Source organism: Hevea brasiliensis, chromosome 13 (assembly GCF_030052815.1).
Source record: "Hevea brasiliensis isolate MT/VB/25A 57/8 chromosome 13, ASM3005281v1, whole genome shotgun sequence".
NCBI classification, from domain to species: Eukaryota; Viridiplantae; Streptophyta; class Magnoliopsida; order Malpighiales; family Euphorbiaceae; genus Hevea; species Hevea brasiliensis.
The window spans coordinates 16,990,398-17,014,474 of record NC_079505.1 but is presented as its reverse complement, the minus strand read 5'-3'; the positions used below and the strand labels follow the sequence as shown (position 1 = coordinate 17,014,474).

At 33.5% G+C, this 24,077-nt stretch overlaps 2 protein-coding genes across 4 annotated transcripts; both read right to left on the bottom strand.

The window, feature by feature from the left end:
• Positions 1 to 114: 114 nt before the first annotated feature.
• Positions 115 to 5,175, bottom strand: LOC110642951 (putative disease resistance RPP13-like protein 1). 3 transcript variants are annotated; one of them, XR_002492527.2, is made up of 3 exons: positions 875 to 5,175; positions 664 to 780; positions 115 to 512 (listed from the first exon to the last, which is right to left on the bottom strand). XR_002492527.2 is itself a non-coding variant. In XM_021795155.2 (2 exons), exon 1 carries the CDS (start codon positions 4,966 to 4,968, stop codon positions 913 to 915), a length of 4,056 nt encoding a protein of 1,351 aa, XP_021650847.2. In that variant the 5' UTR covers positions 4,969 to 5,174; the 3' UTR covers positions 115 to 512; positions 875 to 912. The 3 variants fall into 3 exon arrangements, 1 of the variants encoding a protein (XP_021650847.2); XR_002492528.2 differs by having other exon boundaries at positions 709 to 780; XM_021795155.2 differs by lacking the exon at positions 664 to 780 and having other exon boundaries at positions 875 to 5,174.
• Positions 5,176 to 6,616: 1,441 nt separating this feature from the next.
• Positions 6,617 to 13,862, bottom strand: LOC110642948 (protein STICHEL). The gene is made up of 6 exons (XM_058131905.1): positions 11,167 to 13,862; positions 10,772 to 10,991; positions 9,640 to 10,176; positions 7,776 to 8,562; positions 6,919 to 6,997; positions 6,617 to 6,833 (listed from the first exon to the last, which is right to left on the bottom strand). Exons 1-6 carry the CDS (start codon positions 13,237 to 13,239, stop codon positions 6,714 to 6,716), a joined length of 3,816 nt encoding a protein of 1,271 aa, XP_057987888.1. The 5' UTR covers positions 13,240 to 13,862; the 3' UTR covers positions 6,617 to 6,713.
• Positions 13,863 to 24,077: the final 10,215 nt, after the last annotated feature.

The window sequence follows — 24,077 nt, the reverse complement described above, 5'->3', positions numbered from 1 at the left end:
AATGTGAATGTGAATTGTCTATAAAGATTAGGACTTTTTCATCTTGAAAGGCTTAGAGAGGCTTGGGTATGCTGTGAAATTCAGATTTGATTAATGGAAATTCTTCTAATGTGATACGAACACTGAATTCTTCAAGTAATCATGGGTTTGAAAATATCATCTACAGAGGATATCAGGGAAATTTACCCTTGTTGATAGTTTAACTCAGGTGGGACAACTCTGGCTGATCTACAAACATTTACCCTTGTTGATAGTTTAACTTAGGTGGGGACATTTACCCTTGTTCATATTAAAATAATTTTTTTAATATTTTTATTTTTTTTAATAATAAAAAATTAAAAATACTGTCCAAGAAAAGTAAGTGCTGAATGCTGTTACATAGTTTAGTCAAATGGGTATGCTCTTCTAGTTGATCAACTTGCCGCCACAGGAAACAGACAACCTCTTCATTATCCATTTATTTCTGCTCCAGTGGGTAAAGAGTGGAGATTCTTGACCAAGCTTGGGTTTCTCTGCAAATCAAGCAACACATTGAAACATTTAGAGAATGCAGCATAATCTGCACTATCAATGATGTGCACTATAAAGAAGTCTTTGAAAGCTGTTCTTAGCTACTTGAGGCTTCTTGTGACCTAACAAAAAAGCATGAAAGTAACATGAAACCTAGTGTATGCTAAAGATGATGATCTTTATAATGGGAGAATGCACCGTAATCTGCACTGTCAATGATGTGCAGATCCATTCTTGAACATAAGGAAGCTTTGAGAAGCAGCCATTCCTCTGGTATGAACATGAAATCAGTGCAAGTATAAATCCATCTAGAAAGAGAATGAGAGGGAAAAGAAATGATGAATCATGTTGTGTAGTTACATACCTTTTCTTTTGGAGTACAGAACTTATCATGCCTGTTGTTTATTGCAGCAACACATCATCTATCGCCACACGAGGTACATTGGCTATAATGGATGCATATCTTCCTTTCTTCTTCAACAGCTTCCTTTTCAGAATAGGGCAGTCCAAAATTTCTAGGATAGAAAGAGTTGGAGGCAACCCTTCCTTTGGTAAGGAATGCACCTTCGGACATTCTGTAATCTCTAGTACCTCAAGTGAGGAGAGGTGTTCTAGCCTTAAGGATAAGGACTCTAGATTGATGAGCTTTCCAATTCGAAGATATGTTAGAGATGCAGGAAGCCAACACTCTTGTGCAAGAGACGCCAAATTTGGCCATCCACCAGAAATAGTTAAATCCTTGAGTGTCAGGATTCTGTGTAATCCCCACTCAGATAGATGTGGGAGATTCTCACAATTATTGATCCGGATTGATTTTAGGTTGGAAGGCAACCCACCTTCAGGAAATGACACCAGACCTGGACAACTAGATATTCCTAAATGTTGGAGTGCTGTGAGGCTATGCATGTTTTCAGGTAGGGATCTAAGATTTGGACAATTGAAAACATAAAACCTTGTCAGGTTTGAAGCAGGTAGGCCTGTTTCTGGGAACAACTCTAGACTTGCACAATAGCTTATGTGCAGTTCAATAAGATGAGTGAGGCGATCAAAGCACTCAGGTAAGGTCTTCAAATTTGAATATTTCCTCACACTAAAGCACTCAAGTGACTCGGTGTTCTGCAATATCATTCCAGGAAGTGATTCCAACTGCATGCAATCCCAAATCTTGAGTACCTTTAGGCTGGTTGGTAACTGACCTCTAGGGAAAGATTTGAGCGATGGACATTTAATGATTTCCAAACTCTCAAGATGGGAAATGTTGTTGCTTCCACTTCTTGTATTTGTATGCGTCATCATTCCATCAGGTAGGCATTCCAAAGATTCACATTCTTCAATAATGAGATGTCTAAGCATGAATGGAGACCCCAACTTTGGGAAAGACACAAGTTTTGGGCATCGTTTGATCTTCAAGTCTGCAAGTGATGTGAAGCTGAAGAACCTATCTGGCAGTTCTTTCAAGTTACTGCAGTTGCATAGTTCTAATTGCTCAAGTCTACTGGGCAGCAATTGATCTTCAATCTGCCTTAAAGTTGTCAGTTCACTGCAATTAATAATATGCATAACTTTAAGTGCTAGTGAGCATTGCACAGGCAATTGGCTAACGTTTGAAATGTTCCGAAGTTGCAAGGTAGTGAGTGAAGATGAGGTGAGATCCGCTACACTACTTACTGCAACCTCATTGCATTCTTCCAAACTCAAGTCACAGAGAGACGAAAGTTTGGGAAGCTGAACTTCCAATAATGGGCATTTATTAATGTCAAGTTTTACAAGCGAGGGTAGGTTGTTTGGCAATCTCCGTATCAACTTAGGACAATTCCTCAAGCGAAGCTCGCAGAGGCAGGGGAATTCACTGTCAAAAGCTTCTTCTGCAATTGTAGACCAATCCTCCCATTCTAGCATATCACAAAATGTTAATATCTTCAAGGATGGAAAAGGTGTGAGAGTGAAATCTTCCCCATAGAATTCAAGACTTACAGTTTTCACACTACGCATGCCTTCAATGCATAAATCTGCAAGAAAGGGCAATTTCCCAAGTGATGGCAATGATGAGCATTTAGCACAACTTTTGAGAGTCAAGCTTTTGAGTTTGGAGAATGAAGAATGCCCAATCCAACTCGGAAATGACTTGCCTGCATAGAATTCAATTTTCAGCACCTTCAAGTTTTTATGAGGTTGCAACATGTCAAGTACATCCATTTCCTTTCTGTCATCACTTTCATTTTGGAGTTCAATATTGCTGCTCCATTCCATGACTAACTCTTGAAGATCCTGCTTGTACTGTAAGTTTGCTTCCCCAGCTTCATAAATGTTTGCCACATTATGCAACCCAGTAATGGCTAGTTGCCCACGGAGACGCAACAAGTCCCTCAACTCTGTTACCTTTGATCCATTGCCTTTCCCCACCACAAATTTAGACAATGTCCTCAAGTTTGTCAGTTTACCCATCCTTAAGGGCAGCTCTAGCAGTTGTTTTGTATTAGTAATGTCTAGATGACGCAAATTAATGAGGTTCACAATGCCTGCAGGCAAATTTGAAAGCGCACCACAACCATGTAAGATTAGCGTTTGTAAATTGCAGAGAGCACTCACAGACTCAGGCAAGGTTTTGATCAAAGTATGAGATAAATCAAGGTAACGTAAATGTTTTAACTTGCCAATCACATTTGGTAGCACACTTATGCAATAGCCGCTCAAGGACAGCACCCTTAAACATCTTAGCTTCGGCAGCAACTCATCTGTTACTTTCCTTGTCAAATAAAAATTGCGAATACCAAGTCCCATGTGAACTGGTAGCGGTAAGAAAGTCCGCAAGCTTTGAGCTTTGTATAGTACCTCAAATTTTTTGAAGACTTCATATCGATGACGAATGTAAGACACATGACGAGCTTTCTGCACGCTCTCTAGCCTATCCTCCAACCTGAAGCAGACTTCTCCAGCGACATACTGAGCTAGATAATTGATGAGATCATGCATTACAAATAGTGACTCATTTCTGCTTGATTGTTGAAATAATGATCTTGACAGTAGATCATCAAAGTACTTCGCTCCCAAATTTTCCATGCGTTTTGTTCCTTTTGGTTGTTGCAGGAAACCTTCTGCCATCCATAAAAGAATTAACTCCTCCTTGCTGAACTCATAGTCCTTTGGGAAAATTGAGCAGTAAGCAAAGCACTGCTTCAAATGAGAGGGCAAATGGTGGTAGCTCAATCTTAGTGCAGGAAGAATAATGCTTTGCTCTTCTGGTAAGTCCCATATTTTGCTGTGCAATATATCCTCCCATTCATCCTGGCTGCCTTTAGTTTGCAACAGACTACCTAGTGTCTTAGCTGCCAAAGGTAGGCCTTTACATTTTCCCACTATTCCTTCACCAATTGCTTTGAGGTTCGGATGAGCATCAAAGCTATTAGTTCCCAATGCCAGTTGAGTGAACAAAGGCAAACAACTATCATATGGCAACTCCTTGAGGCGGTAAGCTGCAACAGATCCCATGATTGATGCAACACCTTCATTGCGAGTTGTGACAACTATTTTACTCCCTGGTGCTCCCCTTCTAAAAGGACTGCAAAGGACTTCCCAGTTATGGTAGTTTTCATTCCAAACATCATCTAGAACAAGCAGAAACTTCTTATCTGTTAGTATACCTTGTAGTCTACCCTGAAGCAAATTTAAATTGCAGCCGAAGGTCCTGTGAGTGAGTGACTCAAGAATTGTTTTCGTTGTGCTTAAAACATCAAAATCATCAGATACACAAGCCCACACCTTTAGATCAAAACAATCATTCACTTGGTTATCATTGTAGATAAGTTGTGCAAGGGTAGTCTTGCCTACCCCAGCCATGCCTACTATTGCTATTACACAGATTTTGCTGTCACATACATAATCCCTCATCAATAACTCAAGTACGTCCTCTTTATCTCTTTCCCTTCCAAGAACTTGAGATTCATTCACCAAACAAGTTGTGGGAAGTCTTTTTCTTACTTTGTTGGAGTTCCCTTCCAAATTTTCTCTCAAATCCAGGTCATTTTTATGACTGGAAATTTCTTCCAATCTAGTAGTGATCCCTTTCATCTTGGATCCCATCCTAATTCTGAACGCAGTATTGGTTGGAATTAGGCTGGTGCAAGTCTGGATAAGCTTGTGGAGCTTGCTTGTGCTGGCTTCTGGTTCAACAATCAATCCACGTTGAATAGCCTCTGTGGTGAATTCATCCAGTATGTCGTCCACATCATAAGCCAGGTCTCTAAGCTCAGCTAACCAAATCTTCACAAACTGGTTAGTCAGCTGCTTCTCTTCTGCATCATCAAGCACTGCATGTATTTTGATCAGTATTTTCTCCCATTTCTTGAATTCAGCGTAAACTTGCTCCTGGCGTGCATACTTGAGCAATTCAGGAGAAGCCAATCTGTTAAACAAAACTCGAAAGAAAGCAGATAGAACTGCTTGTCCAACCACAGACATGCTCTCAAGTCTTGGCACAAATGAGTTTTTGGCTGGCTTTCAGGACTTCTAAATGATGAACACTCGTTCAAAAGACAAGAAATTTTGTAAAATTTCCAGTGAAATCTGAGCACTCCTGTGTTTTGGCGTTGAAGTTGACTTACCCTCAATAATGGTCTAGATTGTGCATAAAAAAAATAAAATATAAAAAAAATGAGGAAAAGGATGCTTTTAAAAAGTGTGGATAATGGGCTGTTGATTGTGAAATATCATCAAATATTCACCTAACAATGGAAGGTGGGGTTGTATAATTTTATGTGGCATTGACCCAACTCCTTCCACAGGAGTTGTTTTCCCAAAAGTAAACAAAGTTGGAAATCTGTAAAATATAAAGGATAAGCTGTATTTCATTGGCAATTGCACTCCATTCCACCAGATGTGTTTCCATTTTCTTGAGATTATTTAAAGCTTAGATAGATTGATTATTAGATCAGTCAATTGTAATGCATGTTTTGGATTTAAGATCAGTTGAGATGTTGTGTAATTCAATTCAATTAATTTCTTTTTTATTAATTATTCTGTTTCAGTTTTTTTTTTTTCTAACATTATTTTTTAATAATTTTAAAAAAATAAAAATCAAATATAATTAAATGAAAATTCAATTAAATTCTTTTCATTTTAAAATATTGCTGTTATTACTCTGCAATTTTTGTCCAATTTCATTTCCTGCATTGATTCATTAAACACGCTTGTTTAATGGCTACGCGTCATTATTTGGCAGAAATTGGTGGCAGTTAGAGGAAACGGATTAATTCCTTAAATAAAATATTATTTTTATCGTGAAAAAAGGAAGCAAGCAGCTACTGATTTTCCATGCATATGTTTAATTTGAATAATCTTTAATATTTTATTGCGAAAATCTCAATTTAATACCAACCTCTAGCCAGATTTTGTTGGATGTTCTGATCAGAGACTGATATGAGCATACCAACTTAATTTAGACATAATTAAAAAATATTTTATCTGTTACATGACTAATAACTTTTCCATCTAAAGAGACTTGGCATATTAAGTGGATTTTCATTGGGCTTCTGGATCTTAACATGGGTTTCAATTCTGCTGGTTTCTACCAGGCAAAATTTTTTAACATGATTCAGAATTGTTTCTCAACAGGCATACTACCATTATCAATCGATTATTTTGTAATTTGGTCTAGTTTTTGTATGGTAACTGCATCTTCATATGGAAGACTTGGAAAGCATGTTCAGTACGTGTGTCTCAGGAAGCTTGTTGCTTACTTTGGCCCTTCTCCAACTTTGTTTTCCTGTGGCCTTGTAGAGATCTTTTAGATAATCATCTTTCAGGAGTGATTCCTGAGGAACTTGGTCAACTTCAAAGCATGTTCTCATTGGGTGTTAGAATTTCTGAAATCCATGAACTGTAACTGTTATTCTATCTGCAATGAACATGCCAGTGGATTTGAGGCCTGTCCTCATGCTAATTCTGAATATTTGGTCTTTGCTTTTGTTTTATAACCTTGCTATCAACAGTTATTATATTATTAACGAGTTTTTAAAGCTATAGCAACAGATCCCTTTACTGCAATTAAGTAAGGCCCAGGAATCATGATTTCAACAGATTCATGGCAATGTGCAACTACTTTCTTAGGTTAATTCAATTGGCTAGGATAAAATGCCAATGATTTTTTATTAATATATTAAAAATATACTCTCTTTTTTTTTTGCAATAGCAATACCGAACAAACCCTATATCTGATATCCCATATATCTTATATTCATGCTTTCTGATTTCTTATGCTTCCCACACCCCCAAAACAATGAAAGTCGTCCGCCTCTGCGTCCGGAGCGAACAATGGTCCCTTTCACCTGTCCGAGTACAGAAATAAAACAATCTTACTAAAGGAGAGACAACCTTTTATTGAACAGAAGAATTAATGGGAAACAGTTCTACCTTCTGCCTAAGAGATTTGTTGGCATTCCAACAGAAAAGCCCACTGCAACCTCTGCTTGCTGAACTTGATTCATACATCCTAAACCAAAAGCAAGAATTGAGTTTAAGAGGGATCTGAGATATTAATTCATTAACAAGAAATATGTCACTTTAACCATTACAAGGAGAAATTCAGAATTCTATTTTTGAGGGAAAAATTCTCGCATTCCTTCGCTGAGATGATCTTCTTATAATTATTTATATAATTGAACAACAGTAAAGTCAAATTATTATGTTATACAGTCTTTAATATGTGCCTTCATTACCCTTAGATTAAAAATACTCATCTCTTTTTTAGTTTTAACACCAGTTTCTTCATTGTGCTTTACATCACTAGTTCTATCATCACACATTCTTGAGGCCCATCCATCAGGAGTACTTCAACTTCCAGCTATTATTTCTGCAGTGTAGCAGCAGTATTAAGAAGACTATAACATACTCTATGTTTCGCTTAATACCTGACCCACACCTTGCTTACGATAATTTTCTTCTTGATATACAACTGCAGAATAAGACTCTTGAGTTGTCAACCTAATAATGTTAGTATTTTCTTTCCACTTTAATCTGTTCTGCTATTCTGGAACAAAGGCTATGAATCTTGAAAATTAGATTTTGAAATAGGGTCCATAATGTCCATAAAGAACAAAGGGAGAAGCCAATCTAACAAATTCACCAAATGTGAGTAGGCCTAGTTAGCTAAACATATTCAAGAAACTGAAAAGTGCCGCAATTTGGTGAAAATAATGGCAACATGAATAATTAATAAGAACGATAAAAAAATTTCACAATAGTTAAAAATAGATCAGCTAAAGACTCACAGGCTTTCTTTGATTGGAATGCCCACAAAGTTGCTATCATTCAACAAGCTTGGAGATGATGAGTAACAATCAGCTCTTTTACCAATTTGGTCCTCATGGATCACCCTCCGATCTTCCATTTTCAAAACTTTGAGTTCATAATTTAGTTCATCTTCCCAATGCTGAGATGGCAGACTCACTGAACTTGCAGATTCCATTTTATTTTGATGATGGATGTCCTCTTGAGGCAGCACTTGATTCTTCTCAGGTTTCAAAAGACTTAATGATCCTGGGGTGCCTTTCTCTGCAGCCTGTAGCCAGGCAGTTTCTAACCTCTGTTCCCAGATGATGGATTCTATTCTCTGCATTGGTGATTCCTGCCTCTCCTCTTTCACATAACCATTTTCAGCATTGGATAGAGCAGTAGATTGTAAAGCACTATCCAGCAATATTAAGGATTTGAAATGATCTCCTGGTCCTCCTTTTAGTTTGCACTCCAAATCATTGGAGCTTCCTCTGCATAACTTTAGGGATTCTTGTTGGGAATCAGTGTAACCATTTACTGGGTTCAAGCCATTTGCTTTTCTTTTCTGCTCAATTCCCAAAGTTGCTCCTGCCCGCTTTTGACCTTGCAACTCACTTAGATTCACACAATTCATAGAATCCTCACCATCTGGCATTAGTATAATCCGTACCTCTAAATTGCATCTCAAGACCATTTCAATTGAATTTGTGATACTGCTCATAAACCTTTCAGCTCTTGCTTTAACATCTTCATCCCTAAATGCAACATAAACAACCAAAGCACCTGCAAGAATAACCATATAACTATATCAAACTCAAGGTATAATGGGAGGGAGGACGAAAGAGAAAGAGAGTGAAAAGACATGTAGAAAGACAAACACACAAGCATCTATGTGCACAAAAATCTCAATTGCCAAGGACACTTAGGAGGCCAACCATCAAAGCAATCTTGGTTCTTGTTACTTAACCTACTGCAGAAGCCATCCCATTCAACCATCAACTAAATCAATTTTTTACAACATGTTTATATTATCTTTTGGAAGCACCAAACCTTAGAGAAAACATTAGTCAAATCAATCTACAAAAACAAACATGTCCAAAGAAGCAAGATAGCCTGTATATGGTACAATGTTTTCTCGAAAGATTTTAGATATATGTGTGTGTATGTGTGTTAAATACTTCAATGACAACAGGATCAAATGTCAAAAGGCACTAACACTGCAAAATAATGGATGATATGCCATTTGAGGACTTTCATTCCCATATGATACAAATTTCGCAGCTCCACAATCAATGCATAAATTTGGTTGTATAAATTAAATTAAAAAATGAGTGTTCATTATGATTCATACAGCAGCAGAACAAGAAGATTAATTATAAAAGAACCACTAGACATGAGCATGATTCTAGATTCTATTTGATTAATGGAAAACACAAATATAAAGAGAAAAAAGATCATCATGGGTAGCTAGTATCTTAGTTTTGTGATTGAAAAATAATCTCACATTATAATACACAACAAATATTGATAAATAATTAAAGATCCATCATTATATCAGTTTTCTGTAGGAGTAGGAATATTATTTGCCGTAGAGCATCCATCACATACACTACTATTGGGGGTAGGAGCCGGGGGGAGCCAGAACTTTAGTTTGAATTTTCATCCCACAACTCCAGTCCCTGGGGATCACTAGTTAGCAGTTCTCAAATAATGAAGGGTTGACCAGACATAGATCCAATGTTACAAGATCAAAAAGAATGGTAAAGAGAAAAAGGAAAGGAAAAAGAGAACAACATTTGTTCTGGTTACAGTTTCATTACTATAAGGCAGCTTGATGGTATAGAAAATTTATGGGCATACCTTCAACTTCAGATATGGAGAAAAGTTTTCCATGAGCATGCAGCAGCTGCCTAAGTGTATTTGAGTGACACTTTGCAATACACTTTTCCCAGATATGATCCAACTTATCAGAGTTTCTGACTCTATATAGCAGATTTCCAACCAGTTCATCATCCTGTGAGGCAGAAGAGGTAAGGCTATCCATTGTTCGACTTGAAGGGGGATTAGAATTCAAACCAAATTCTCCTTGATGACTGGAATTTTTATTTATTGCTTTGTACAAGGAAGCAGAACTTGATCTACGAGGTAAATAATGAGCATCTGATTTCTGCTTGTGAATCGTAACTCCAGAAGCACTCGAAGGATCCTCCTCAGTTGTTCCCGAGCTCTGTCTTCTACTGCTGCTTGACTGAGTAAGATCTGGTGAGGGCACTGAACCAAGCTGTAAAAGAGTCGCTGTGAACCATGTTGATCGGTCACTTGAAACCCGTAGCTGTTTCTCAGCCTCCGAAAGAAGCTTCAGTGCATGCTTCAATCTCTCCAGTTCTGCTTCAGTCACTAAAAACAATCCAAGACATCATAGTAAATGGTTAATTACAGAGAGGGGAAAGTCCAGCGTGTGTGCATAATTATCTTCATATGCATTCTTGATTGAGTAATTTATAAGATTAAGGTATTGCCAGATATACGGGATAAAATTAGGTGAAATTGTCACATCATCACAGCACCAAAGTTCTGTTAAAGACAATGTTAAAACACCAAAATGTTCCAGCTCCAGGCATAGATCTAAATTGATTCATATCTCAGATGGCCTTTCCCAATAAAAACAAAAATATAAAAGTAATGAGGCTTGTTGCCATACTAAAACCACAACGAGGAAACAATAACTGAAGGAAGCTGATGGCTTATATACAGTATTTAGTTAGGTGGTTAAAAATCTTTTTATTTTCTCTCATCACATTTGAGGATATTCATGTCAGCTGGAAAATCACATAGCATTTAGTCATGTTGTTAAAAATCTTTATCTAAAATGTAAATTAATTCACATAGTGTTTTCCTACTGCATGAATAAATCTCATTTGCTGAAATATAACTTCAATGTCGCTGAAAATTCTTTCCAGTACAGTGTAAGACTTAAGAGGTTGGTACTCACAGCTTTGTCCACCAAAGAATGAATGGCTATATTTGATATCAACAACATTGTAAGTTCCTGCAATGATGTCCATAATGAGGCTCGCCAGTTGAGACATTAAAACCATGGGATCAAAACCAGAGTCCATTAAATCCCTAGCCCTCTTCACCGTTTGTGCTGTTTCTGAAGACATTGATAACTCCAAAAGTTCCAGCAATTTTTCATCTGGAACAAGACCCACCTAAAAGTATGGAAAAGGGCATACAAAAATTAAAACCATTCATCCACACAGTAAAAAGAACGAAACTTTAATTATTGAACTAAATTATTCTTTACCCAGAGAATGTCAGACAAGTGAGTTGAAAAGCTAAATTGAAGTAGAACAAGTTAAGGATGGATAGGTTGATAGAACTCACAAGCTCATTTACAAGAGATGTAGTTATCCTCTTCCCCAACAAGCTCAACTGATCTAACATAGTTTCTGCATCTCGAAGTGAACCCTCTGCATTTAAAGCAATCAAATCCAATGCATCCAATTCAGCATCTAGATTTTCTTTGGTAGAAATTTTCCTCAACCTTGCCACAATATCCCCATCTTTAATTTTGCTAAATAGGTACTTCTGACACCTTGATTGTACAGTACGAGGTACATTATCAGGATCAGTTGTTATAAATATGAACACAACTCGCTGTGGTGGTTCTTCAAGAAATTTGAAAAATGCCAGCCACATCTTAGATGGCAACAAGTGACACTCATCAATGAGAAAAATCTTGTACCGAGAAGAGCCTGTTGGTGGCCACTGTGAAACCTTCTTCAAAAGGTTCCTAACTTTATCAATTCCCTTCTTATTTGTGGCATCAACTTCCCATAGATACCTAGTCTGACCAGAATTGAAATCAGCACATTCTGTGCAGTACCCACATGGCTTTGTTTCTTCTGTAGATCTACAATTTAACGCAGAGGCAAAAATCCTGGCTGTTGATGTTTTACCAGTCCCTCTGGGACCCTGGAAAAGATAAACAGGGGCAATCCTTCCCTTGGAAATAGCATTTATGAGAGATTGAACCACAATGTTCTGCCCTATCACTTCATCAAAGAAGAGAGGCTTGTATTTTTTAGTCAAACTTTGAATATTTTCAGGTGTACCTTCCTCTTCCCCATCTCCATTTAGAGCTACAATATCTAACCCATCTTGACTCCTACAACTAGACCATCTCCTCCCATCCAATCTACACAGGGCCTCCAAATCAAGCTCACCAAAGTTGGTAGAGAGTTCATCATCACTATGACCAGTTCCAATAGATGAACCTCTGCCACCAATATTTGTAAGCAATGGCAGAAGTCCTTGGGAACTTCTGGAAGCAATTCTTCTCTTATTTGAAAATGATGATGAACGCTGGTGTCTATGATAAATTGACTGACTACCACACAGAATGCTAGTCCCTTTCCGCCGTATAGCATCTGAAAGGGAAGGAGAAAAACAACTTCCGCATACCCCTCTGTGTCTAGGTGTCCTTTTGAACCAACAGCAAGGAATCCCACATCCCTGGCGACCCGGCAAATCCAAATGGTCATCCACCTCATCATCCCCATCATTCAATGAGGTTGTGGTGGCATCCCAAGATCCAACAGTGCTTGGGTTACGATTACAGTACCTATTATAAGAACTAGTTGATAATGCAGGTGTGCTATAACAGTAAGAAGAGTCCTCTTTTTGACTACTCCTCAAAAATTTAGATGGAGAATTTGACCAATTCTTATTGTTAAATTTTATTAAAAAAGGGGATGCCCCTGAAATCTTTCTTAGATCCTCAGAATTACCATATTCTTCGGTATCATCAGATTGATCTACAGAGTCGTCCCTTCCTAAACCTAAAGCCAATGAAGGATGACTCTTGAGCAATCTTCTCAAATTAATCTCTTTTTGTTGATATCTAGACATAATATCCATATGGGTGTTAGTTTTCTTACTCTTTTTCTTGATCCCCAATGCTCTTTTAGTTGATGGCGATACAGAATTCGCATCTCTACACCTGAAAATCGTTGAAGCAGACCTACTCTCGCCAATGTAACTGTCACTCTTGGAATCTGCTGCATTCCTTGCATCGCTCAAGCTATCATCGAGGCTCTCTTGAATCGAACGAGACTCATAGTCTTCATCAGCATCATTTCTTGCCGTTGCACTTTTCTCGCTGGAGGATTTCTGAGTCTTCCAATTGTACAGGAACACTCTCTTTTCTCTCCCATTATCCCTGAATTGGGTGTTCAAAATGGAATTACTCCCATTTGGGATTACATTCTCATTCTCAAGCTGCTTCCAAGCAGCAGCAGCTAGAGTTACAGCTGCTGCAGATCTAGACGAACTAAGAGGTGACTTCCATGAAGGGGTAGTTCCTGGATCGCGCAAAACTCGAGCTGCTTTTCTGATTTGAGTAAGCTCCTTCTTCAAATGCAGCCTATTCGGATCAGAAACTCTCATTTCTGACATTTTTCCTTTTCTTTGTAGCTCTGCAGCAACGTTAGATGCTCACTACAAATACTACCTAAGCCAGAAACACATTGAAAGTGAAGAACCCACAAAGAAAAAAACCAAGAAAACCCCACTTACAGCACCACCCCTATTCCATTTCATTTCATCTTACGGCTGAACACATAAAAAACTATCCTTTTCTATATGAACAATAAAAATGATTGAACAGAAGCATTTATGGTGGTGGTGGTGGTCGTAATGGAGAGAATATGGTGTTCTCGATATTGCGGACAGGGAAGAGCAGTTATGACAGGAGTTGACAGTATTGATCACTTGAACAGAAGGTGGGGCTTGAAGAAAGAAACTACATAAATTAGCTAATACTTTGTATCTGTGATTTTCTTAATTTCTTTTACCACTTTCTCTTTCTCATTAGGGCTTTATGTGGCGCCCCATACGAATCCTTTGAAAGCTGAATCTTTTGGCTATATATGGTTTTGAAGAGAAGGGGGAGAAGGAATTTTGATATTTGGGAATAAAAAATTAATTTATAATTGTTTTTCAGGGAAAATAAGAAACAAGAACAAGAGACCATGGTAGAAAGGAAAGATCCTCAAGTTTCCAGGCAGCAGTTCACGGTTCACACTTTCTTGTCTTGTCTGTTTTCATTACAATCTCTTTTTATTACATTTTGATTTTTTTTTTTTTTTTTGTCCCAATTGAAGCATCACGAATGGTTTATCTACCCATAAAAATAAACTTACTTTTTTATTTAGTAAGTTTATTTTTTAAAATAATAACTTATTTATTTATTTATTAATATATGACAATTTAATGTACATTAAAAATAAAAATTATTAGTTTTAAAAATAATTTAATATCATATAAAAATAAGTCTATTTTTATAAAGTTGGTGGCACTTGAATAAATCGTAAATATCATAAATGATTATTTAATTTTATAAATATTTTTATAAAAATTTTTAAATTTTAATTTTTTTTATAAAATTAATTATGATTTTATAAAACTCATTTTGATCGAATGTAAAAGGTTGGTTTGTCAATAATTTTATAAAATTATTTTATTTTATTAATTTTTTCTCGATTAACAATCACTAGTTAAGTAATTTTATTTATAAAATAATTGATAGGTTAAAAAGTTAACCAAAGAACTTTTAATTTTTAGTCATATTGATTTTTGTGAAATGAAATTGAAATTTAGTGAGTTTTATGAAAAAATTAAAGTCGCAATAATTTTTATGAAATAAAATTAAAATTTAATGAATTTTATGAAATAAATTAAAGTTTAATCACTTCTATAAAAATATTCATAAAGTTAAATGATTATGTGCGATGATTATCCTCTTAAATAAATAAGATATCTTAAAAAAATTAATACGTCTAAAATAAACTTAATCTCGTATGATAATAGATTTTATAAGTATTTAAATAAATATTCTACATTGAAATTTATATAAAATTAATTAAAGTATATAATAAATATATAAATATAAATATAAATATTTAATTTAATAATTATTAAATTAATTATTTTATAAAGTCGAGTTTGTAGTTATCACACCCTTTGAAAATTATGCCAATTAAGGAGAGTAATTTCATTTTTCACATCAAATTACTGTAAATATTAAAATTATAGAATGAAATTATTTTATATATTAAAATTAAATGAACTAAATAATTCATTTCTCAAAATTTAAGAACTCAAATATAATATCCTATAAAATTTAATGAGTAAATAATTTATTTTTTAAAATACAGAAACTAAATAATTTAGGATTTTTTTTCCTTTCTAGTCAACAAGATTTAAAAATAAAAATCATAATTAACATCAAATCAGCATAGTTAGTAAACATAAATACCTCTCTAACGAGTAAATTGACCAAAGTTGAAGCAATTATAGGGAGGTTTATATATCAAAATTTGAAATTTAAAAATGAAAAACGAATTTTTAATTTTTTTTTTTTATTATCAAAGAAGAAATAAAGGCTCTTTAGGTGTAATAGTCATAATTCCTTTACGTTTTTTATTTAATCTAACCTTATAAAAATAAAAATTTTTTAAAATTCAATCATTATATGTATAATGATTATATTATAATTATTAATCATGATAATTTCTATAACAGTTATCAGGGCGAATCTATGTTTACTTGAGTGGTGTATATATTATCCAATTAAAACTTTTAAAATATTATTATAACACTTCACACAAAATACTTATTATTTTAATTTTAAAATAAATAATAAAACCTATCTACTAGAAATCTGTTAATAATCAAGAATTAAAATTTTCTAATTATTTATGTAAATATTTTAATTATGGAAATTTTATTTTATTTAATTTTATAATCATTTAACAAATTGGTGTTTGTTGATTTTTCTATAAGCTTTATGTTAAGTATATTAATAGTTATTGTATATATTATTTTGAAAATTGTATATATCGATTAGTTTACATATTTGTAAAATTAGCGTTTGTATTACATTTTCTTTATTAGACCAATTATTGAATGATTCTTTATTTACATATATTTAAAAAAAGATGTCTTTAATAGCATTATTAATGAGTGATCATGCAATCTTTCAAGGAAATGAGAATTTTCTTAAAGTAATATTTAATTTAATATTATAGTAAGAATTTATTATTTTATAAATTTATTTTTTTACTTAATTTTTATTATATATTAAAAATTTATCTATATTATTATTTTTTTAATAAATAATTTATTATTATATAATTATTTTATTTTAAATAAAATTTTTGAGCTCACTGACTCAAAAACTTATTAACAAGCAACCGCGCTTGGCGGTGAGTTATTCCCAGCTTCCTTTCATTTGGTTGTGAAGCACTAAAAAAGAAAAAAAATTATTGCAATCAGTTGGCCTTCAATTGCGCTGAAAACTTCAGCCTTAAATAAAGAAACTCAATAAATATATATATATATATATATATATATATATATATAATTGAAAAGAAAAATTATATATATATATATATAATATAATACTTTTATGTGTATAATTTTCATTTTATTCAATTGAATTTTATCTACATATTGATAGAGGGCTAAGGTAGGTATTTCAATAGCGAGTAGAATAGAGGGTAACCATAAACCATAAGAACCAAAATTCTCCAAGGATCAGATCTGTTTCTGAGTGTATGATAAAACATGTGAGGAATGGGTAGTCTAGATGAAAATGGGATGTTGCAGGACGGACCATGCTTAAGGTATTCATTGCACTCTGATAGTGAAACAAGTGATTGCAGGCATAATTTATGATTTGTGAGAGACTCATGGAGGATGAGCAACCAGGAGAGAAACTGTCTGTACAGAGTATGAGGAAAGCAAGAGTATGGGATGAACTTGCTAAAAATGAGAGGAAAGAAAAATGTTGAACTGAAGAAAAGTACAGGGCTTGGTCTGGACAAGAGATAAAGAATCAGATTGCGTTTTTCCTTAACATGTTGAACTGTGAATTTATATTTTGAGAATCAGTCATTGAGCCTTAAAAGTTGTGGCTCTGGTAGAGTCTTGTTTTTGAACTCTAGTTTCCTTTGAAAAGATGAATTGTCCATGAGGACTGTGAAATGATGTCCAATGAGATGTAGTTTAAACTTTTTGATTCCGTTTTTTATGCAGTGATCTCCTTATAGATTGAGTGGTAGCACTTTTCAGAAGGTTTGAATGCGCCACTTGCATATCCACAAAATATGTATACACACAGATTCAGGGAAGAGACATGTTGCTTAGTATTATTTAGATTATTAATATTGTGATATTTTTAAAATGGTAAAATTTTAAATTTAAATTTCAAATAAATAAAAAGTAATTAAGAATAATAATTATTAGTTTTTTTTTCTTTGCTTAGTAAATATGATGAATATATAGGATAATTTTTATAACTCATTCATGAACTTTATCTCGTGTTTCATTTCTATTCCTTAATTTTAATTTATTACTGAAATATCCCTTAAAGTTTACAAATGTAATTTCGGTACTTTATAGGGAATAATAAATTTTTCTCCTTTATAAGAAATAGATCATCGTGATAATATTAATATTAGCAAGAGATGATCGGTGTGCAAAGTTAAGCCATAGATACATACTCACCTAAATATTACTTTTTAGTTAATGCATTGAAGAAAAAGGACTACTTTTCTTTTTCAAAGCTATTTAACGATTTTCTGTCTCTTTCCCTAATTTTTTCTTCTCTCTAATCCGCCTCTGTTTTTCTATCTTGTTCCCTAATTTTTTTTAATTTCTTCTCAATATCTTCTATTCTAGGTGTTGTAACCCTGGAATTAGGGTTTCTTCTTCTTCTTCTTCTTCTTCTTCTTTTCTCTATTTCTCCTTCCTTCATATCTGAGATTTCTTCTCCTTCTTTCCCAGAAATTTAATCCATTTCTTTCCCTTCTATTTCTTCTTCTCGATAGAACCCTATTTGTCTTCTTCATCCTTTCTTCTTAAAATTCCAAGAATTACTTGAAATAAAATATCTTCTTCAAATTTTCCATTTCTCATCCTCTATCTCTTCTTCTTCTCATTTCCTCAGTTTCTTTCTATTCCCCTTCCCATTTCTTCTTTCTTGATTTATCAGGGTTCCAAATTTAGATCTATACTCTAGCGTTTCCCTTTCCCTCAAGTCTTTTCATTTCTAGCTTTGAAACTCTGTTTTAGGTTCTGAAAATAATTCCTTGGTTCAAACCCTGTTCTTAAAAATCTTGACTCTTACTCACCATTCTTTTCTTGTTCCTGTATTTTATGATTATGGAAGAGCAATCTTGGGAACAGAAGTTGAGGGACTTGGAACAGGGCATTTGTGAAATTGTTGATAGGGCATTTAAATGATATGAGGAGAGGCTGGATAAAATATGGGAAAAGTAGGAGATATCTTTTGGAGAGAAAATGGAGAAATTGAAATAAAGGAACAAGTGCCCATTAATCATGTGGACATAGTAGAAGAGAATCACAATGCAGAAAAGTTTGATGTGCAAATGTTGAACTTGGATGAGGAACAAGAGGAATTCATGCTTCACTAGCTACTGAGGAAGAAAATTCAAAAGTGGCTTGTAGCAAAAAGGTGGATGTTAAGGCTCATATCTTTAACTTGAAGTTGGAATCAATGAGTCTCGATGTTCCAGAAAAGCAATCTATAATGATTTCCAGTGGTGATAAGGTAGATCAGATGTGGTTTGAGCTGGTGAATTCAAAAGAGCAATAGGGAGATAGCCGATAGGTGCCGAAAACTGATAAAGCTTTACTCATGTATGGGCATTACTTTTGCTACATATGGTCCTTTCCAAACACACGGCATAACCTAGATGACGCAAGGGTAATTAAGGTTGATGAAGTGGTTGATTTTGAATTTCATTGCTGTAATTTGGAGTGGGTTTCCTATGAACTTGTTCTTCTAAAAAAGGATGAGTACGAGAAATGGCAAAGAAACAAAATGAAATTTAGACAATTCTTCTTTTAAGTAGTTTTTAAAGTTGAATTAGGCCTGATACATTCATTCAATAATTTTAAATGTTATTTTTTTTAAATTAATTGTCTTAAAATTTTATAATTAAAATATATTAAATTTAATTTTAATATTTATGAATTAAAATATTTAAATAATTATTTTTTTATTAATAATAATTCTAACAATAATATGAAACATATTTTTAAGAGTTGTGAATACAAATTGTTTTCCATTATGGAGATTAAAAAAAAAACTTTTTTCTTTTTTCTCAAATGATACAAGAAAGAATTTAGACTAAAAATAAATTAAAAAATAATATATTTTAATTTAATATTATGAAAACAGTTTAAAAATATGAAATTAAAATAATTTAATTTAATATTCTGAAAATAGTTTAAAAATATGAAATTAAAAGTTTAAATTCAAATCAATTGAAACATATTTAACAAAACAAATTTTTTTTTTTTAAATAATATGCTATGTTTATACATTTGCTTATTGTCCATCTAACTTGATCCATAAAGGCTTTAAAAAAATTGATTGACAAAGCATTTTTGTTTAATTATTGTGCAACATATAGTTTATTTTCTTAAAATAATTAATAAATGGGCTTAAAGGGTGTTTATAATAATGGCAGCCACAAGTAGACATGGCCTTTGTTCAAAGTTTGGCCATTGGTCACTTTTAGGCTCTTGGTATTAATTATTAAATTGGTAGGGCATGTGATCCACAAGAGACCTTTTTGGCTTCGCGTGTCTTGTGCTTTGAGGCAGCACCTTTTCATGGTGTTGGAGATAAACTTGCAGCCTTTGTGAAAGTTTTGAGGTCTACTCTGATTGATGGTTTTGCTGTGCAGGGAAGGATGGCCACAGTAGCGCCCTATAACGAGGAGTTGCGCTTAGGGTTCGGTTTCGAACCGAATTAAATCGATAAAATTAAAAATTAAAAATTAAAAATTTTAAAAATTAAATCGAATCAAATCGATTATTAAGAGGAAATCGAATTGAACTAAACTGATAAATATCGGTTTGGTTCGATTTTAAACAGATAAAATTAAATTTTATAAAATTTCATATTTTCAAAATTAAATCTCAATAACAAAAACATAAAAAAAAAAACTTAGAAATCAAAACTAAAAAATCTTAGGTTTTCCTTGATATATATATATATATATTAGTAATTTCGGTTCAATTCGATTTTTTTTATTTTTTATGAAAATAATCAAACCGAATCGATTAACCGAAATTATCAAAATTTATAAACCGAACCGAACCGAACCGATTGAATTTTAAAACCAAACTGATTGAACTGAATTGACTAGATTCGATTCGATTCGATTCTTCAGTTTAGACCAAAATCTGCTCTCCCCTAGTTGCGCTTGTCTGATTCCAATCTCAACTCATTTTTTTTTCTCTGATTGGCAACTTGGGCGGCGAAGAAAGGATAGTTACAGTTCTTACATTTCTTTCTCTGTAATCCTAAGGTTTTAGTTTGAGAAGGGTATGTTAATGGGCTGGATTTTGATTTGGATTTGGTCTGATTTTAAATTGGGCTTGTTGTTAATCTTCAAAGTAGGCTTGCTTTCTTCAAGAATACAATAACTCAGTTTGTAATCATTTATCCACAAGAGCTTTTGATGCCATCTAGCATTTTTTTAAAAAAAAAAAAAAAAAAAAAAACCCTCTTTTGTTCATGTCCTTGTCTATTAATTCTCATTTATACAATCACTTATATTTATCTTAGTAGAAAATTATTTAATTAATAGCAACAAAGGAATTATTTCCCTTTCTTTGTCTGTCTCTAACGTGTGATCATATGGTCAAAGATGGATTTTGCATATGAGAATTAACATGCTTTTGAAGGATAATCAATTAATTAATTGATTTAGAGTCCATTTTGAATACAAACAATGACCAAATCACATGCTGCCTTAACTTTATTTCTATTGAATAGGCTGTGTATGGTTTTGGGTTTTGAACTAAACAAAGGAATCATATAATAAAAAAAATTAAAAAATTGATGGATATATTTTAAATGATTAAAAATTAATTTAAAATAAAATTTAGGATATTAAAATCATTATCAGAAAATAAGTATATAAAATATGTTTGACTTCCACAAATTGTATTGAATTTAATAATAATAATAATAATAATAATAATAATGGGCTTATTAAAATTAATAATCATATTGATAATTTTAGTGGGTGATGTTCTTAGGTTGGAATTGAAGTGGATTTAAGAGGCAACATTTGGACAAAGGCCAATGCTACATTATGTGTGTTTGGGAATTCTATACTTTTTGTTAGGAGCAAATCCAAAACAAAAAGGGCACAAATGTAACACTCCTAATTTTCAAATAATTATTTTATATATAAATATAAATATTTTAGTCTAATCTCTAGTGTTGTGGACTTTGCGTAGATACTTTCGTCCTCACGGTTTTAAAACGCCAACTTATAAACCCAGCATCTCTCCCGTATTTTGCTGATGTGGGATTTGCCTAGGGCGTTGCAATCCACCCCTTATGAGACTCAGCGTCCTCGCTAAGGTTTGCCCCACCATCGTTCAAGCCAGGGCGTTGCAATCCACCCCTTATGAGACTCAGCGTCCTCGCTGAGGTTTGCCTCACCATCGTTCAAGGTTGCAAATGTAACGGCTCGGCCCACTAGTGATATTGTCCGCTCTGAGCCGAAGCCCTCACGGTTTTTAAACGCGTTACTAGGGGTTACGAACCATCAACTTATAAACTCAGCATCTCTCCTGTGTTTTGTCGATGTGGAATTTACTTAGGATGCTTATATATATATGTGTGCGTGTGTGTACATGTGCGCATGTGCGTGCGCACGCAAAAAGAGGCTTACCAAATGGATAAAAAGTTTCCCAAGAATGCATGTTTGATCCCACTACTATAATCAATACGTTACAGTGAGATTTCCGGATTATAATGAAATCATTTTTTTCATTAATATTAAATTTAAAATTTTATAATTTTGAAAATATAAAATTGAATTAAAACATTTATGAAATTACTTTTTAATTGCATGAGCTTGACTCAAAATTAAAATCTTTAAAAGGTATTTAAGTGTGTGTCTTAGTCTTAAAAGTGAAAGAAATTAATTCAATTTTTTTTTTTATCAATTCTCATGTTTATAAGAAAGTTTAAAGTTATTGAAATTTAATTTTTTTAATTAAAAAATAAATTATTTTAAAAAATGAATTTATGCTAAAAGTAGCAAGATTTTACAAGAATTTTATTCATTTACTCACCCGCTGTTTAAAACTTAGAATTTTATAAAAAAATAATTTTTATATTTAAAATGAAAGAATTTAATTATTTTTATTTAAAAAAAATTCACTTTAAACCAAATAAAAATCCAGCATAATTATATAAAAATTAAATTGAATTTTTTTTCTTACAAATAAATTATTCAAAATAAAGTCCTAATCTAAAGCACCTTTAGTTAAATTACATTTATTTCTAAAATAAATATATTCATTTCACTTATTAATATGTTCCAAATAATAAATATTTAAATAAATTTTATCATTTTGAAAAGAATTCCAGACACATAAATGTTTTTATAAATGTTATAAAAATCTATACTTTAGCCTTAACTTAAATTTGGACCACACTGGCCCTTATTCCTCACATGGGCTAACCCCCATCAGTTCTTAGCCCCCACTTGACAACACCAAATCAGCAAGCGCCCAAAACCGCTCGTTACACCCAACACAAAGAAGATCTCAATCCGGAACGGCTCTAATTTTGTGAGAACCGAGAATCCACAGCACATTGATTTGCAGAAAATGAAGAAACCAATGGGAACGACTGGGGAGTTCTTGAGAAGGGAGGACGAGTGGAAGAAGCATCTAATGCATTGTTGAATTTGACATAGGATATAGTGTCTCATGCTGATGCAAACTGCTTGAAGCTTCTTGCCTTGCAACTATATATGAAATATCTTCAGATTGTAGAGTGTAAAGTTAGGGCCTAGTTAACCTTTTTGATGTTATGCTTCTCTTTTTAATATGTGTGCCAAATGCATATATATTTAAGGTTTATTTTGTGTAAATTCTATTAATATTTTAATAAGGATTTCACTCGTTTTTCGTTCTTTTGGTTAGTTAATTAGTTAATAACTGATTCATTATTTTCTATTGAATTCATTAGTATTTAGGTGAGTAATTGAAGCCTAAGAGTGAGTTTTGAAAAAGAGATAAGGGAAGATTAGGAAGAAGATAAGCTTCTTGGCAAAAAGGTCACGCTAGCAAACCGTATGAAAGTTAGGAGTTGCATGGCCTGGCCTTGTGGAGACGAAGACTTTGGCTAGAGAGTTACACGGTCTGGCCATGTAAGAGCAAAGAATTACACGGCCAGAAGGCGGTAAGGAGATAAAATAAAAAATAAAAAAGAGGACAATTTAGCTTCCAAAGGCAGAATTACATGACCGTGTGCTCGGCCATGTGAGAAGTCTCAATTAGTCCAATATGTTATACAGCCCGTGTCCACGGCCGTATTGATGCCTGTGTGAAAAGGCAGAATTGGTCCAAGAAACAACAAGGCCTGGCCGTGTGAATAATGCATGAAACATGTTTTAAAAATTAGTCCAATACGTTACACAGCTAGTTGACGAAGCTTCATGTTTTAAAAACAGTCTTTATTGTTATTTCCATATCTAAGGAGTCTCCTAGGCCAGATAGGAGTCCAAACACTCCTAATAAGACCCACCTACATCAGAGTAAGTGGGGAGATCATTTGTCTTGTCAAGAACAACAAGCACCAAGGAGATCTAAGGGGAAATCCAGAGCTCAAAGGAGAGTATTTCACAATTTGCAGAAAACCCAGCTCTAAAACCAAAGTTCAAGCTACAAATTTATGGGGTATTCTAGTTCCTTTATTTCTAATGTTTAGTTTTTATTATTAGATGCTTTTGATGGTCTCTACAGACATGAGTGAGTAGTTTCTATTATTCTCGAGTTAGGGATGTAGACTTCAATTTTAACTATGGTTGTAGTATGAATTTATTTAATAAATGGGGAATTTTGCTTTGATTTAATATCTTGTGAGATTACTAATGCTTTGTGAATTGGTGTCAACTTTGCATAATTTTATATGTCAGGAGAAGAATCAAAAGATGAAGTTTAGTATGGAGAAATTAGAATATTGAACTTAGGAATTCTTGACTTAGAGATAGGCTTAAAATCTTTGAAGAATTTTAATTAATCAGAGAACTTCCTGAGAAAATAGGTATTCTTTTTGTAGAAATATAAAAAATATTTCATTAATTAGAAATAAAGTATAGAAGAGTGCAAATCAATATATAATATTTTTACATAAATGAAACTAACTACTCATTCAAAAAATAATA

Excerpts from the sequence above, each read along its gene's own strand:
- LOC110642951 (XM_021795155.2), bottom strand. The coding sequence starts at position 4,968 with ATGTCTGTGGTTGGACAAGCAGTTCTATCTGCTTTCTTTCGAGTTTTG.
- LOC110642948 (XM_058131905.1), bottom strand. The coding sequence starts at position 13,239 with ATGTCAGAAATGAGAGTTTCTGATCCGAATAGGCTGCATTTGAAGAAG. Across the intron at positions 10,992-11,166 it reads CATCTCTTGTAAATGAGCTT|GTGGGTCTTGTTCCAGATGA; the intron begins GTGAGTTCTATC and ends CCATACTTTTAG. Across the intron at positions 8,563-9,639 it reads CTCCATATCTGAAGTTGAAG|GTGCTTTGGTTGTTTATGTT; the intron begins GTATGCCCATAA and ends TTATTCTTGCAG.